Source organism: Bombyx mori, chromosome 1, assembly GCF_030269925.1.
Source record: "Bombyx mori chromosome 1, ASM3026992v2".
NCBI classification, from domain to species: Eukaryota; Metazoa; Arthropoda; class Insecta; order Lepidoptera; family Bombycidae; genus Bombyx; species Bombyx mori.
Window position 1 is genome coordinate 8,091,867 of NC_085107.1, and position 14,048 is coordinate 8,105,914.

The following is a 14,048-nucleotide window of genomic DNA, read 5'->3' on the forward strand; positions in this document are numbered from 1 at the left end:
CATATCTTTATTTCAGTATTACATTCTATTTTGTACTTATAAGTTGGCAAGTAGTTTTTTTGTGAAAATGCAAATGAAATGAAATGTCAAAATTGATGTTTTCGCAGTCATCACTAGTCATTATAAAATTACTCTGGTCGAAATTGTCTAAGTTCTTAACAATGATTTTTAGGCCTTTTATTCAACCGAGGTTCAATAAACAGTTTCTATTCGTGCCCAATTTTATACTAGCTCATACCAGCACTTGTCCAGCTTCAAAACCCAAATGTGGAGCATCCGCAGGCAAGGGGGGAACGACTTCTATAAAAAAAATTGATTTCAAACGCGCTGAAAAATCTGCCCCATGTCGATTCGGTTTCATACCTGAAGAATGGTTTCAATTTTTTCACTCAAAAACGGGCGTTACTGGACCATATATATTTGGACTAGTTTTTGTTAATTATCTTGTCAGCAAAGAAATATATGTGTTAGAACATGAATATTACAGTGGGCTATCGTATGTTGTTATTTTGTACTTTATATCGAAAAAAATGGCCCCTGGAATAGGAGCTAGCCTTGACAAAGAAGTAGACGCCGAAATAGCCGAGTGGGAGAAGGGGAGAGCAGATCAAATGAAGGTTTTTGAAACCACGATTAAAGATGCTAAAGATGCGCAATGGAGAGCTGAAGGCCAAAAAATATTGATCGAAGCCAAGAAAGAGAACGTGGCTATGCAATTAGAAGCAGTATATCGAGAAAGAGCAATGCGGTTATACCAAATGGTTAAAGGGAGATTAGATTATCACGTCAAAAAACGGAGAACTGAAAACAAATTACACCAGAAATGGATGATTGCATGGATTTTGGAGAATGTTCATAAATCAATAACAGCGGATTTTCAGAAACAAGCCCTTAATCAGGCGATTAAAGATTTAGCTCTTGCCGCTAGTCGTGTTAAATAGTGTTGTTTTCAATGATTTTTTTTTCCTACGAACCAGTGGTATGTAGTTTTTGTTTTAATATAATAAAGTGTAAATATTTTTGTGTTATTTTTTATGATATTGCTATAAAGTACCTAGTCAAAGTAATAGAGTTGGGTAATAAAATATAAGCACGCTAACACTTTGGTGATGTTATCGGTTTTGTATAAGTTCATTTTATTTATGCACACATTTGCCGTGGTGTATTTTTACATCGAAGGAGCAAAATTAAATACAACTGGTATGTACTCCTGTAGGTCTCCTGGACTTTAGTAATATTTAAGTATAATACCATTAAAATAAATTGTCTAATTATTAATTTTTTTTTTTTTTTTTTTTTTTTTTTTTTATTGCCTTTGTAGGCAGACGGGCATACGGCCCACCTGATGGTGAGTGGTTACCGTCGCCCATGGACTTCAACAATGCCAGGGGCAGAGCCAAGCCGCTGCCTACCGCTTAATACTCTCCATAAGCCTCGTTTGAAGAAGGACATGTCATAGCGCTCGGGAAACACCGTGGAGGGGAGCTCATTCCATAGCCGGATGGTACGTGGCAAAAAAGATCTCTGGAAACGCACTGTGGATGACCGCAGTGGCTCCAGGTAGTATGGATGAACTCTACTCCGGTGGCGGGCGGTGCGATGGTAAAAACGAGATGCTGGTATCATCTCGAAATTTAAAGCCAACCAAAGCTATAAAATATACTAAATATGAATATAATAAATATTGAGCCAAGAGTTTTACTACTGTTTTGGTACACCTATAGTCCACGGGAAAGATTTCTTAAAATATATCTAATAGCTGCGAACCCATTTTGAAAAATATGTTAGTCGTAAAAAATTTATACTTCAAAATTGTAATTTAATTAATAAGCGATTGAATCCAAACTTTTTGTATATTATTGGGTGTTGTATGTGCTGTATTATTATGTGTTATATTTATAGCTTAGATGGGTGGACAACGACGACGGCCTACCCGCTGTTAAGTGGTAACCGGAGCCCATAGACATCTACAACGTAAACGCCACCCACCTCGAGGCTTGAGTTGTAAGGTCTCAGTTTAATATACAACAGCTGCCCCACCCTTTAAAACGAAACGCAATTACTGCTTCACGGCTGAAATAAGTGGGATGGTGGTACCTACCCGGGCGGACCCACCAGTATTTATAATTGTATGTAAATTAATTGCGTCGTAAATATTAATAGTGCTATCATAATTTCTTCTGGCAGAGCCTTTGAGCCCATAACGGTTGTTTGTATAGACTTGTCACAAAACAACCATGTGTGAAATTATAATTTCAAAGTTCCATCTGATGTCTCAATTCCTGATACTAGAAGGTATTCTGAATTTAATTCCTATAAATAATTTGATATGCGATTTACTGGTAAGGTATTATTAATTAGGAGTAAAATGGTTCAAGCAGCGGAGATCTTTGAATATACTGATTAAGCCTTTTAAAAAAAAATTGAAGTGTCGGTAAAATATTTTATAGCTAAATCGTAATTAATTGACTGTTTATGTTTTTGAATTACGATAGATATGATATTTTTAAAGACTCACGATCCATTACACCAAATTCAGCAGCAACTTTTTAAAACTTTTAGCATCAGAAGAAGATATAAGCAGTCATGATTGGACAGTTTTGTGTAAATTTCAAGCAAACAGATTTGACTGCACAAACGGCAAAGAGCTTTATCGAAAGTAAGATCTATTACCTACATTATGAAATCATATAATGTTACAAATATAATTTAATATATTATTAATAATAATAAATATTTATACTTATCTGGAAAATGATAAGCTTAGCTTTGTAACAGTAACTATGTTTCGCCGTCTTTACATACGAAGATTCCTTCGTCTACAAAACAATCTAATTAGTGCTTGTGCATAAACTCGCAAATTTACTTTAGCGGCCTGAGTTTGAATGAACACATTGAAATTTATTATGAAATACATGAAACACAACTCTTACTTTTTGTTTAGGTAACACTTTAGTTAGTATTTACGATTTTACTAAGATCACACACAATAAATCAACGTTACAATGTCAAAGACCTCGAAACTCTAAAACTGTATCAGACAAGAACAAAATCACTAAAATACAAGAATCCCTGTACCTTAAAAAATATATTGCTTTTCAATGGGACTCGAATATGAAGCTCAAGACACACTAGCCAGGTTAACTGACCAAAAAAATGAGGCTATAAAATTAACTTTATTTATTTCAATACGTTACAGAGTATGTCTATTTAGTATAGTGCCAGATCAGTAAATGCGACCTTTACCTTCTGTGGAATTGATTTGAATACCGAGAAGTTCATTGTTGGTTTATACACTTCAGTACATTTTAATTGAATGTATGCATTAAAGCAATGAAATATTTACATTAAATTTCCACCTAATTATGATTATTTTAGCGAGAAACTGAAGATTTTGAGTAGACCATGATGTTGAAATACAACAATTGTATCATTGAATTAGGCAGTCTGATGATAAGATAGTGAGGTGAATCATTATGGGGAAGGGTGGCAGAATTTGTATTTTCTGAGTTTTATGAAGTAAAATCTCAATCTCATCCATTCAGTCTTCCTTCATTTAATGCTTTTTTTAAATTAGAACGCGACCTTTGTACTAGAACACACGACTGCTTCTTGATAGAAATATGCAGAATGGTTTTACTGCTATGTTTTGAAAATAAATCCTATACAAGCCAAAAATCGGTGATTCGCACTAAAGATTATATTTATCACATTGTATACGTAAACAAATTTATCACTCTTGATATCAATCTTGATTCTTCTGAGCAATGAGCTTTTGAGCAATATAATGAATTTAACAATAGCCAAAACGTTTTTAAAGTGTTTTGTAAAATCAGAGCCAATATCTCGCTACATAAAAATTAACAAATTTCATACTGTAACCTAAAATTGCATTTACATTCTCTAGAATTGCTTCCACAAGTATCTATATATGCCTAGGTATATGCCTTCATAAACAGCGAGTTGCTTTTGAAAACTCGGGATAGTAAGCCGAGGATAATCTTTACAATATTGAAAACCATTATTCAAAGTCCCTCTTTAGTTTTAGGAATACAAAGCTTTAGTTTAACTCATCTAATGGGTATATTCCAATTGCTGCCGAAGACCAAAGCAAATTTTCATTATGTTCATTTTGAACACGTTAATTGAAAAATAAATAAATACTAATATAGATTAAAATTCGAAGGAATGAAAATTATTTTAAAATTTGCTAATACGTGATCGTCAAACCATGGATGTTAGCGTCTGTTAGAGACTAGCACGTAATTGGTTAACTAAGCTATTAAAATGACAATTCTTTATGATGATGATCTGAGATAATTATAACTTTTTCTCTTAATTAACGTAATTTCTTTTCAACTGCTATTTCAAAACTACAGGTTTTATTATGATTTGAAAATGGAGGACTGCAAAACATTTAATTTTGGTCAGTGTCCGAATAGCATGAATCATTTCGACACGTTAGATGATTGCCAATCGACATGTCGCGGTATGTAAATTTCTAATGATTCATAGATAATATATTTGTTTTATTTTCATGCTATAGTGTTATCTTTCGTCGAACACAAACCAGCGTGGGGTTCATACAATCTTAGATATCACCGTGGCTCTTGGAAAAGCAATCACAAAGTGTTTTGTCTCTCAAATTTCAAAGCAGGCTTGACATATGTATGTCAATATAATATATGAATATATAGGCTCAATTTTGAAGATTATTTGAGAGGTAATTGAGCGCTATTCTTTTTCTAAGAAGAAATCGGCGCAGCATATCCTCTTTCTGCGTCTATTATATTATTATGCCGCTTAGGGATTTGGCATGAGATTTACGATCGACGGCTGGCCTCCTTGGGGATGCTATCGTTGGCCAGAAACCTTAATCGCCTTATACGACACATACTGGAAGACATGGTGGCAATCTAATTCAGGGCACTTGTAAGGTATAGAGCCAGTTACGGAAACATGAAAGATGGGCCTCGAAGTGACTCCAGTGGTATTGTATTTTTTTTAAAGTGTTTATATTTGCAATATAACTGTGAGAGAGACGGCTTAGAAAACCATCGCTTCTAATGTATACAAAATTAGGAGGTGCTATGGTAGCACGATGCCAGGGGTCATCTCCACGGGCCCTAGTATTATAATTTACAAAGCTTGTAAATTTTATACACAGCACAATTTCTTTCCTATTTTTTTCTTCTGAACTTTCAGACCGCGGCCTTCGTCCAATAGACTACAATATATCAGCTAAAATATATTGTCAATTACAACCTGATTTCGGAGAATGCAACAGCTATTACCCGATGTAAGTTTTTTTTCCTCTCATAACTATTTACAAAACATTTATCAGGTTTTTTTTAATTTTTTGTTTTTCAATTTAGGTGGTACTTCGACGTGAGTCATCGAACCTGCCATGGTTTTTCGTACAGTGGCTGTGGTGGGAACAAAAATCGATTTCCCGATTCACAAACATGCTCAACCACATGCATTACCGCTTTACATCTTTATTCTACTTTCTCTTGATTTTAGATGATGAATTATTACAATTTTAATTGAAAAGTTTAATGTTGTTTCTACTTTTTTCTTTTATTTGCCCTTTGTCCTTTTGGTAGGCATCAGCACAACCTGTACACACGTAGTAATTTATTTTAGGACATGTGATTTAAAAGATTACATTATATTTAGCAGTTCAAGGATGCGGATGTGACCAGGTCAAGCCACCGCAAACGTCCTCTTCATGCAGACTAGTTAAGTTTATTTTGTTCTTAAGGTCTCGAGCGATTAGCTTATGTTCTTCGAATTTAAGCAAATCTTAGCGTAAAATTCACAATTTTTTAAAATGCGTAAATGGTTGAATGAGACCGCGTAGACTGGCTATTGAGATCGCGACGCTAATGCTGTCACCCACCATGATGTATGAGCTTGAAGTTTCAAATGCATTTTTAATTAATTTACTAGCTGACCCGGCAGACTTCGTAGTGCCTCAATCGATAACTAAAAGATATAAACTTTTGTATAAAATAAACTTAAAAAAAAAAGGAATCCGTCCGACGGGGGACACATCAAAGGAAAAACAAAATTGTAATTTTTATTTAATTCCGAGCATTTTCATATTTATCTAATCCTATCCTTTTAAGCCTCAATATTATTATCGGTTATTATTATGGTATACTAGCTGACCCGGCAGACTTCGTAGTGCCTCAATCGATAAATAAATGACCTAAACTTTTGTATATAATAAACCAAAGAAAAGTAATCCTTACGACGGGGGACACATCAAAGAAAAAACAAAATTGTTATTTTTATTTACCTTTTAAACCTTCTCTGGACTTCCACAAATAATTCAAGATCAAAATTAGCCAAATCGGTCCAGCCGTTCTCGACTTTTAGCGAGACTAACAACGAACAGCAATTCATTTTTATATATATAGATAGATTGCCCTAGTAGGCAGACGAGCGTAAGGCCCACCTAATGGTGAGTGGTTACCGTCGCCCATGGACTTCCGCAATCCCAAAGGCTATAGGTTAATTACTCTCCACAAGCCTCTTCCGAAGAAGCAATATGTAACATTGTAATTGCACACCGACCAAACAAAAACGATCCACTGTTTCGCGGAAGAATTAGGCATAATAGTTATTACCTACCCAGTTGTCATAATATGCCCTATCACCAGTAATATTTATGAAATCTATAATACATCTGTAACATAATTATAATATCACATAAATAACTACTTTCAGTTATATTAAATTCGGAAATTGGAAGTTTCCTATAGCGTTGTCAATTACTCAAGATATTAAAAAATATATATTCTAATGTTGTGTTGTTTTGATGTTAATTCTAAAAATAATGAAAACCAGTCGTGTCGTTATGTTTTAATTTTTCACATATATGTATATGTGGCATGATTTCAATGTTGCTGTATGTTGTTGATTCATTTGTTGAGCTTTAATACTGTATTAATACAATATATTATCGATTCTCTGCGAAATAAACCTACATCGTTTTTATATCGTCAGTATTTTACCCTGGGCTCCATTTATGATAATACAGCCGTCATATAAGTTGATTCTATGAAATTTGGTACAAAAAACGGCGGGTCGAATGCGATCCTTATTGTTACGATTTATCATTATTCGAGAGAGGGAGAATGGATAGAATCTTTGAATAAAGTAAGCTATAAATATAAAACCAAATAAAATTGGTATCTTAGCCATTACAATTGGCTTAGATGAAAGATGGTGTACGACCATACCACATACCATCATGTGGATATCGGAGCCCAGAATTGTAGACACTATAACGTAATTGTGATCTCAATGAATAAGGTCAAGTTTCAACTGTCTTAGACTGTGGTCGTATTACTTCTGCTGCGAAGGAGTCATACTTTAGAAAACACCTGAAGTCAGCGTCGGAACGGTACTTTAATAAGGCTATGCGTCATGATAATCACCTTATCGTTACCGCTGCTGATTACTTCCCAACTCCTGCCCACGCAGAAGTCAGTCCGTCGATGTCCCCGATACATCTTTACGGATCCATCAGATCCAATAACTCTTTCATTTTATACCATCAGCTCTCGGAGCCGACTTAGGAGCCCTAACCGTACTCGTTGAACTCAACAAAGAGTTCGACGTGCAATTTAACCCATACATCAACCCGCTGGGTTTCTCATCGGATCTTCTCAGCGTGTCGCGATTCCGATCCGTTAGTTGATTGATTCGCGAAGCAGTTGCCCTTGAGTTATTAAGTCTGCTTTGGAGGCGCTTGGACAGCTGTTAGCTAATCCCATCCCTTCTTGGCTGAGCCTTCGCTCGACCACCTATCCTGGTGAAACTGGAAAAGCCGCCGGACAACAAGTAATTCTTCATTAAAAAAAAGAGTCCTGTGTTCCGGATGTTTTGAAATAAGGATCTTTGGTGTAAAATTGATTGCTAGAATTGATGCTCTGATCTCCATGGACTCCGACTGCCGCTCAAGACCTGGTATGTCTTTAAACGTGATTTAAACTTTTATTTATTTTTCTTGTTCTAAATTATATTGTTACGCGCTGGGGTTCGACATAAATAGAGCTTCCACCGAAGTACAAATTAAAATTCTGTTAAGCACTAACGAACACTTTAAAATTTGCAATTCACTTATTCCGCTTCGCTTAAGGTGATCCGTTCGCTATTTCGCTTCGAGTAGATCCGATTACTACCTACCGTGTTATCTCTGCAACGCTTTTACAGTCGATACGACATCCCTAGAATTATCGAGAACATTCCTGACAGGTCGTTACAGGGAGTGTGTTTCCGCTATTTGATAATAGATGGCGTTGTATTTCTAGAGCGTTCTCGATTTTACTAGTTCTTTTGATATTTGTTTCTGCTATTCGACAATAGATGGCGTTACTCTTACCGGCGTAATAATATTCTAAATTATTAGTAGGCACTGAACTAATTTTACAATACTAGTATTTAAATTAGCCTTGTTAAAGAAAATGTATTCCCAGTGCTCAATTACAGAATTAATTAAATGCATCCTTCAAGTAACTTACAGGTTACCTACACCGCTTACTACTTCAGTAAATTGTGTTCTATTTTTATATTGTAAATGGCTTCCATTACCGGTTAAACAACTACAAGAGCAAAAAATCTATAAACGAAGTTTTTATTTATTTATTTACTAGTAACATTATTGTTATATCATCGACCAAACTGAAATAATAATACTGTAGTTTCGAACAAAACTCTGTAAGTTATGCCCATCTGTTCAACATTTTGTTTGCTATCGATCACACATAATCACCTAAAGACATTTCTTTGTTATCAATTGCTAAAAAAACCCATTTATTCTGAAACGTGTTTCAATATAAAGTGATCAGTGTAGTGCATATCGAAGTTGGCTTTTATCCGAGTTCGGGCTACATTACGTGCAGTATTCTTAATGTAGCCTGTTGTTTTTGAATTTAAACACCAATTTATTTATGTTCAATTAGATATTTTAATAAGGAACGTTTAATTGTGACTTTGCTTATTCGTTGCTTCGTGGTTCTGTATACGTAGGGGTAAAAAACATTGTAGCGCTGTGAACAGCGCACATGGAAACAGTTTACACACTGACCAAAATTCAAAGCGAAACTGAACTAGAGGTTCAGTTCGTCGTTATTATAAAACATAATAAATAAAAATGTTTTTAAAATAAGATAATATATTTTAATCTTCACGTCTTTGTTCTGTGGTTAAAATTCAAACAGACCCCATAATTTAATTGAACGACATAACAAAGGATCAACTATTTCGGCCCTTTTGAAATGGGCCATTAGTTCTAGGAATGTCATTGGAATTTTCATGGGAAAACTTTACAGCTTTTATGCCCCTGAATGGTGTATTGAATGTATGAAATTTATGGATCTAACAATGTGAGTAGAATATTGTATGTATTTTACTGAAATATAAATTAAACTAAATTACAGTTTCACGTTTAATTTTAACAAATGATTTACTCGTTCTGCTCGTAAAATGATAGTTAATTTATAATACATAGTTCATGTTCGGGTTCCGTATTTCATATTTCGTGGTTTCGAATAAAAGAGGGGTCGCGATCTTAACAACGGTTGATCCCAACCAAGCTTTAATTTCGGCTGAAGTGAAATCGAGTGAAGTGTACACGTTTTGGCTCTTACACCCTCGACCCTTCTTCGCGGTGTGAAAAAATATACGCTTTCAAAACTTCATCTTGAATTCGGCGAGGTTCGAGTCATGAATATTTAGAAGAGTGACTTAATTAATTCAATTTCGAAGTCGCCAGTTTCAGTGTTTTTGCACCATGCAGGTGTGTATTACACAGGACGTTGTCAATGGTAATTTTAAACGTCTTTTGTGGCTTAATGTTTCTAGGCGGCACATAAAAAAAAACATTGAATCCATTCAATAATTTAAATGCAGTAATTTATAAATTAATTATTTCAGACGTGACGCTTTGACGAAATTGGCTTGCGTCTAACTAGAACTTTCTTTTTATAATTTTTCACTCTTCGTAGCCTAAAGGTAAGTTCTAGGTTCTTCGTAGGTTATCTCATAAGTAGGTGTAGGTTGTAATATCTATGGGCAACGGTATGTATTTAAAACTACGCTTGCCGTGAATATTCGCTTAAACTGGTGCTATAGGTAGAAAACAAACTTTTTGGTTGTTAATAAATATGTACAATAAGCTTCACAAAAACTATAAATATCAGTCATGATTAAGTGACACAAATATGGAAAAAAATTGATAAATAATAATGTAAAAGAATACGATGCGTTAACTTCTGTAAGGCACGGTACCCATTTTGTCGCATAAAACTTCGGCGCGAAATACGAGAGAATAACTAAAGTCTTTGTGTCGTTTTTTCAAGAAAACAATCGGTAGACACGGCGGCGGCTTTCCGTAAATTCTTTTGTTCGGAATGCCTCCCTTTATCGGGTAGCGAGGCTGCTGCGGCAAAAACATCCCGGGAGCACAATTTATGCACGAACTTCGAGCCGTGTTCAGTAATCGCGCCTAACTAGCGCACTTCGTTATGAAGTACGAGCAGCCTCTCTCGATTTTGTTTACTGTAATGTTGCCCGAAGATCTGTTGAGCCGCCAACGCTCCGTGTCAAGATACGAATATTTACGCCGAAAGACTAAACTTAACGAAGTTTTGTCTCTTTGGCCTTTGCCTGTTAGGAAAAATGAAAAAGTTGAATGATATCGTGTTTTTTTTTTCAGATATAATCGGGGTAGACAAAAACGTATCTTTGTAATGTTATTTTTTTTATAGTTGTGTAAGACCCTCGTAGTTTCAGCTTATGTTATGTGTATACTGTTTATGATACCAAACACATTTACCTTATTTAAGTTTTCAGTTATAAAAACTAAAACGATTCAATGCAATCTGTTTATCATTAATATTATGTATACTACCTACATTTATTATTTTACAAATAATAATATAAGCTATATAATGTATTCGTTTATTTTATTATGAGTAACTGCTCATTGCTGTCGCCGAACAGTCAAGCGTTATGGATTGAAGGGTAAGACAGTGATTAAGCTAAGCTAAGCATTGACATAAAAGTCATATCTCAAGGCGGGTGAAGTCTTGTGGAATCGTTCACTCGTCTACGCAATAAAAATAAATACGTAATATTGTCGACGTAATATATCGAATGTGGTCGTTGTACTATCAAAGAACCTATATACTTCTGGAAAGTTATACTATAATCTATACTTTTCAGGTTTTGAGACGATAAATCTAAGCTTGGCACCGCTCATCTTGTTCTCACCCATTTACGGGAAATAAAACAACACAAAAAAAAATATATCTTAAAGCCCTCCATTTTTGCACCACAGATAAAGCATACGTGTTCCGTAAAGGCTTTTAGGAAAGCCGCGCGGGAAGTAAAGTACGTGAGAACTGTGTCCGAATACACTACAGCATTACATTTTCCTTTAACTTCGAACGAATTTAAGAGTTGCTTATAAAAAATAATAATTTAATCTATCTTTTATTTTTAGCTACATAATATGTATTTAATACTACTTTTACGGCTCAGTCGCACGTTTTTTATTGTATTTATATTAAGATAAGAACCGTAAATGTTTGAAATATATCTACGACTCACGAAAATCGAAGAAAATACTATAGCCGTACGTGCATAGTCTATGTTTCTGGTGACTTTAAAATTGTTTTAAATTTGAATTCCAAACGAATTCTTTTTACACTTAGACTGATAATACATGTTTTGCTCTCGTATCTGACACCGAATTAAAGTTTGAAAAAGGAAGAAACGTTAGATTAATTTTAATACGATTTTCTTGGTTTGACCTATGTGTTTATACCAATATTTTTAACATTGTTTTTTTCTTCATAATTGTCTAAATTGTTAAAAAAAATTGTAATTGTTAAAAATAAAAAAAAATAAACATGTTTTAAGGAACGATGATAGTATAGTACTTTTATCATTTTCAATTTGTATCTTGACTAGGGCCACCAGGATGAAGAAGAATGATTACTTTTTATTTTGAGTGCGGGTGGCTACTGAAGCTTGTTTTTGTTTTTTTTTATGTATGCTTAATAAAGAATATATCTGGATGCGATATTCTTCATTGCCTGACTTCTCCGCCGTTAGTCTTAAGTAAGCTTGCTAGAATGTTAATGAAACATTAGCATATAAATTAACATTGCATCTAACGTTGAGAATTCACCCCTTTTAGATTTCGGTGGTGATTTACTTCAAGCCCAATCTAAGTGATTGAACATAGTAGCTTCTAAATCTCAAAGGCAAATTTAAACTTAAGTAGAATTGCGTGATAATAGAGCGACTGCCTCATGTTTTGAGGTTGGTGGAGGCATTCAGATTTTGAAATAGATGAGTTAAATTAACTTAAGCAAAAGGTGGGTCGTGTGGGCGTTAAGTTTGTTTGTTACAAACGAATGAAGCACGACGTAATATGTTTAGTGTGCGTTGCCATTTGTAAGCCAACAAAGTCCTGCCCGTTGTTAGTAATATAAAGTCTGGACTTCAAAAGTACCCTTGTGGTATTAAAACTCCAGACGAATTTTATGCGAGTTCGAACAAAGTTACGGAGCCTTTCATCAAAGAAAAACAATGTAAGAAGTTCCTTTACTTTTCACACTTCATTTTAAGTTAACGACCGTGTTAAATTGTTTATTAAACATACGAATATATGGAATTTCTAGGAAGCGATATAATAATTTTTTTCTCGAGCTCATTGTCTGTCTGATAATTTATTTATTTATTTATTTTAATATTCTTACAAATTAACAGTATCTATAAATTAATATGTAAAGCAAAAACTTTGTACACATTTTTACGAAAATTGCGCCGACGGAGGAGTATGAAATTTCCCATACTTATAGAGAATATAAAGAATGCAGAATGTTGATATTTTTTTTAATTATGCATAAAAAATACATTAAATGAATAAATAAAACATTACACACACTACCATATATTTGACACACATACGCATGCATACTATTTGTTTATTGTCAAACTTTTCTTATTGCTGAGTCTGTGTAGTACTTTACTTTACACTACTTACAAGACTTGGCGAAATCTGTGATAATAAAAGTATAATAAAAGTCTTTGACAATAGAATCATAATACCTAGTCACCATAATGCCGTCAATCGCCTTGAGATATGAACACAAGGTCTTAATTTTATAGAATAATGATATTTTCACTATTCAGACTGAAACATGACTCCGTCGCCGTAAAATTAGACAAAATCGCGGTCCCTACAAGTGACGGCTCACAAAACGGTTTACTATGAATAAATGCCGGTTGGAAATCGCAGTATTCTATAATCAGAGAATGTTACTACCCGTTCTCAGGTGAATCCTTTAGTCGCCTTTTAAGGAACCCACGGGACGAGAAGGGTGGTGCTAATACTGTACAAGAGAGCCAAAAATGTTTTTCCTTCATCGTGAAAGTCGTTTGTGAGCCTGTACTTACTTCTTTACTTCACTTGGAACATTTTTTATCTACCTGCGAGAATTTAATATCCTTACTAGTTAGATCGCGACTAGATATGCGAAAGAGTATTTTTTATGTTGAAGTAATTGTTATTATTATTTTGAGTTAATAATACATGTTCTTAACATCTTATCAACTTTCTCCTATATAAAAATTCCACACGGTAGATCCGTTCCTACAAAGTCACGTGTTGTGCGAAATCGTGTTATATGACACTAGAAGCTGGTACAAATAGTGTGGAGAGTGATTTTTCCGAATGAAACATCTCAACTATACCTGGATGTATTTTTACCTATTTATACATATAAATAAAATTGGAGTGTCTGTTTGTAATATTGAAATAGCCGCTTTTTACTACATGCATATGAATATATATGTATACGGTACATACACCAAAATAACATTTTTTTACAATTTTTGTCTGTCTGTCAGTTTGTTCCGGCTAATCTCTGGAACAACTGGACCGATTTTGACGGGACTTTCACCGATAGGTAGCATATGATATAAGGAGTAACTTAGGCTACTTTTTAGACTAGCTTTACTCG

The 14,048-nt window shown here is 34.4% G+C and overlaps 2 protein-coding genes across 3 annotated transcripts; both read left to right on the top strand.

The window, feature by feature from the left end:
- Positions 1 to 88: 88 nt before the first annotated feature.
- LOC101746302 (ATP synthase subunit b, mitochondrial) lies at positions 89 to 1,021 on the top strand. Its single transcript, XM_004929771.4, has one exon. It carries the CDS (start codon positions 96 to 98, stop codon positions 939 to 941), a length of 846 nt encoding a protein of 281 aa, XP_004929828.3. The 5' UTR covers positions 89 to 95; the 3' UTR covers positions 942 to 1,021.
- A 450-nt stretch (positions 1,022 to 1,471) lies between these two features.
- On the top strand, positions 1,472 to 5,556 carry LOC110385849 (actinia tenebrosa protease inhibitors-like). Of its 2 annotated transcripts, XM_062668578.1 has the most exons (5): positions 1,472 to 2,295; positions 2,563 to 2,659; positions 4,380 to 4,489; positions 5,206 to 5,299; positions 5,376 to 5,556. In XM_062668578.1, the coding sequence occupies exons 1-5, from the start codon at positions 2,238 to 2,240 to the stop codon at positions 5,515 to 5,517; spliced, it is 501 nt and encodes a 166-aa protein (XP_062524562.1). In that variant the 5' UTR covers positions 1,472 to 2,237; the 3' UTR covers positions 5,518 to 5,556. The 2 variants fall into 2 exon arrangements, with proteins under 2 accessions (XP_062524562.1, XP_062524570.1); XM_062668586.1 differs by lacking the exons at positions 1,472 to 2,295; positions 2,563 to 2,659 and adding an exon at positions 2,664 to 2,944.
- The last annotated feature ends 8,492 nt before the right edge of the window (positions 5,557 to 14,048 follow it).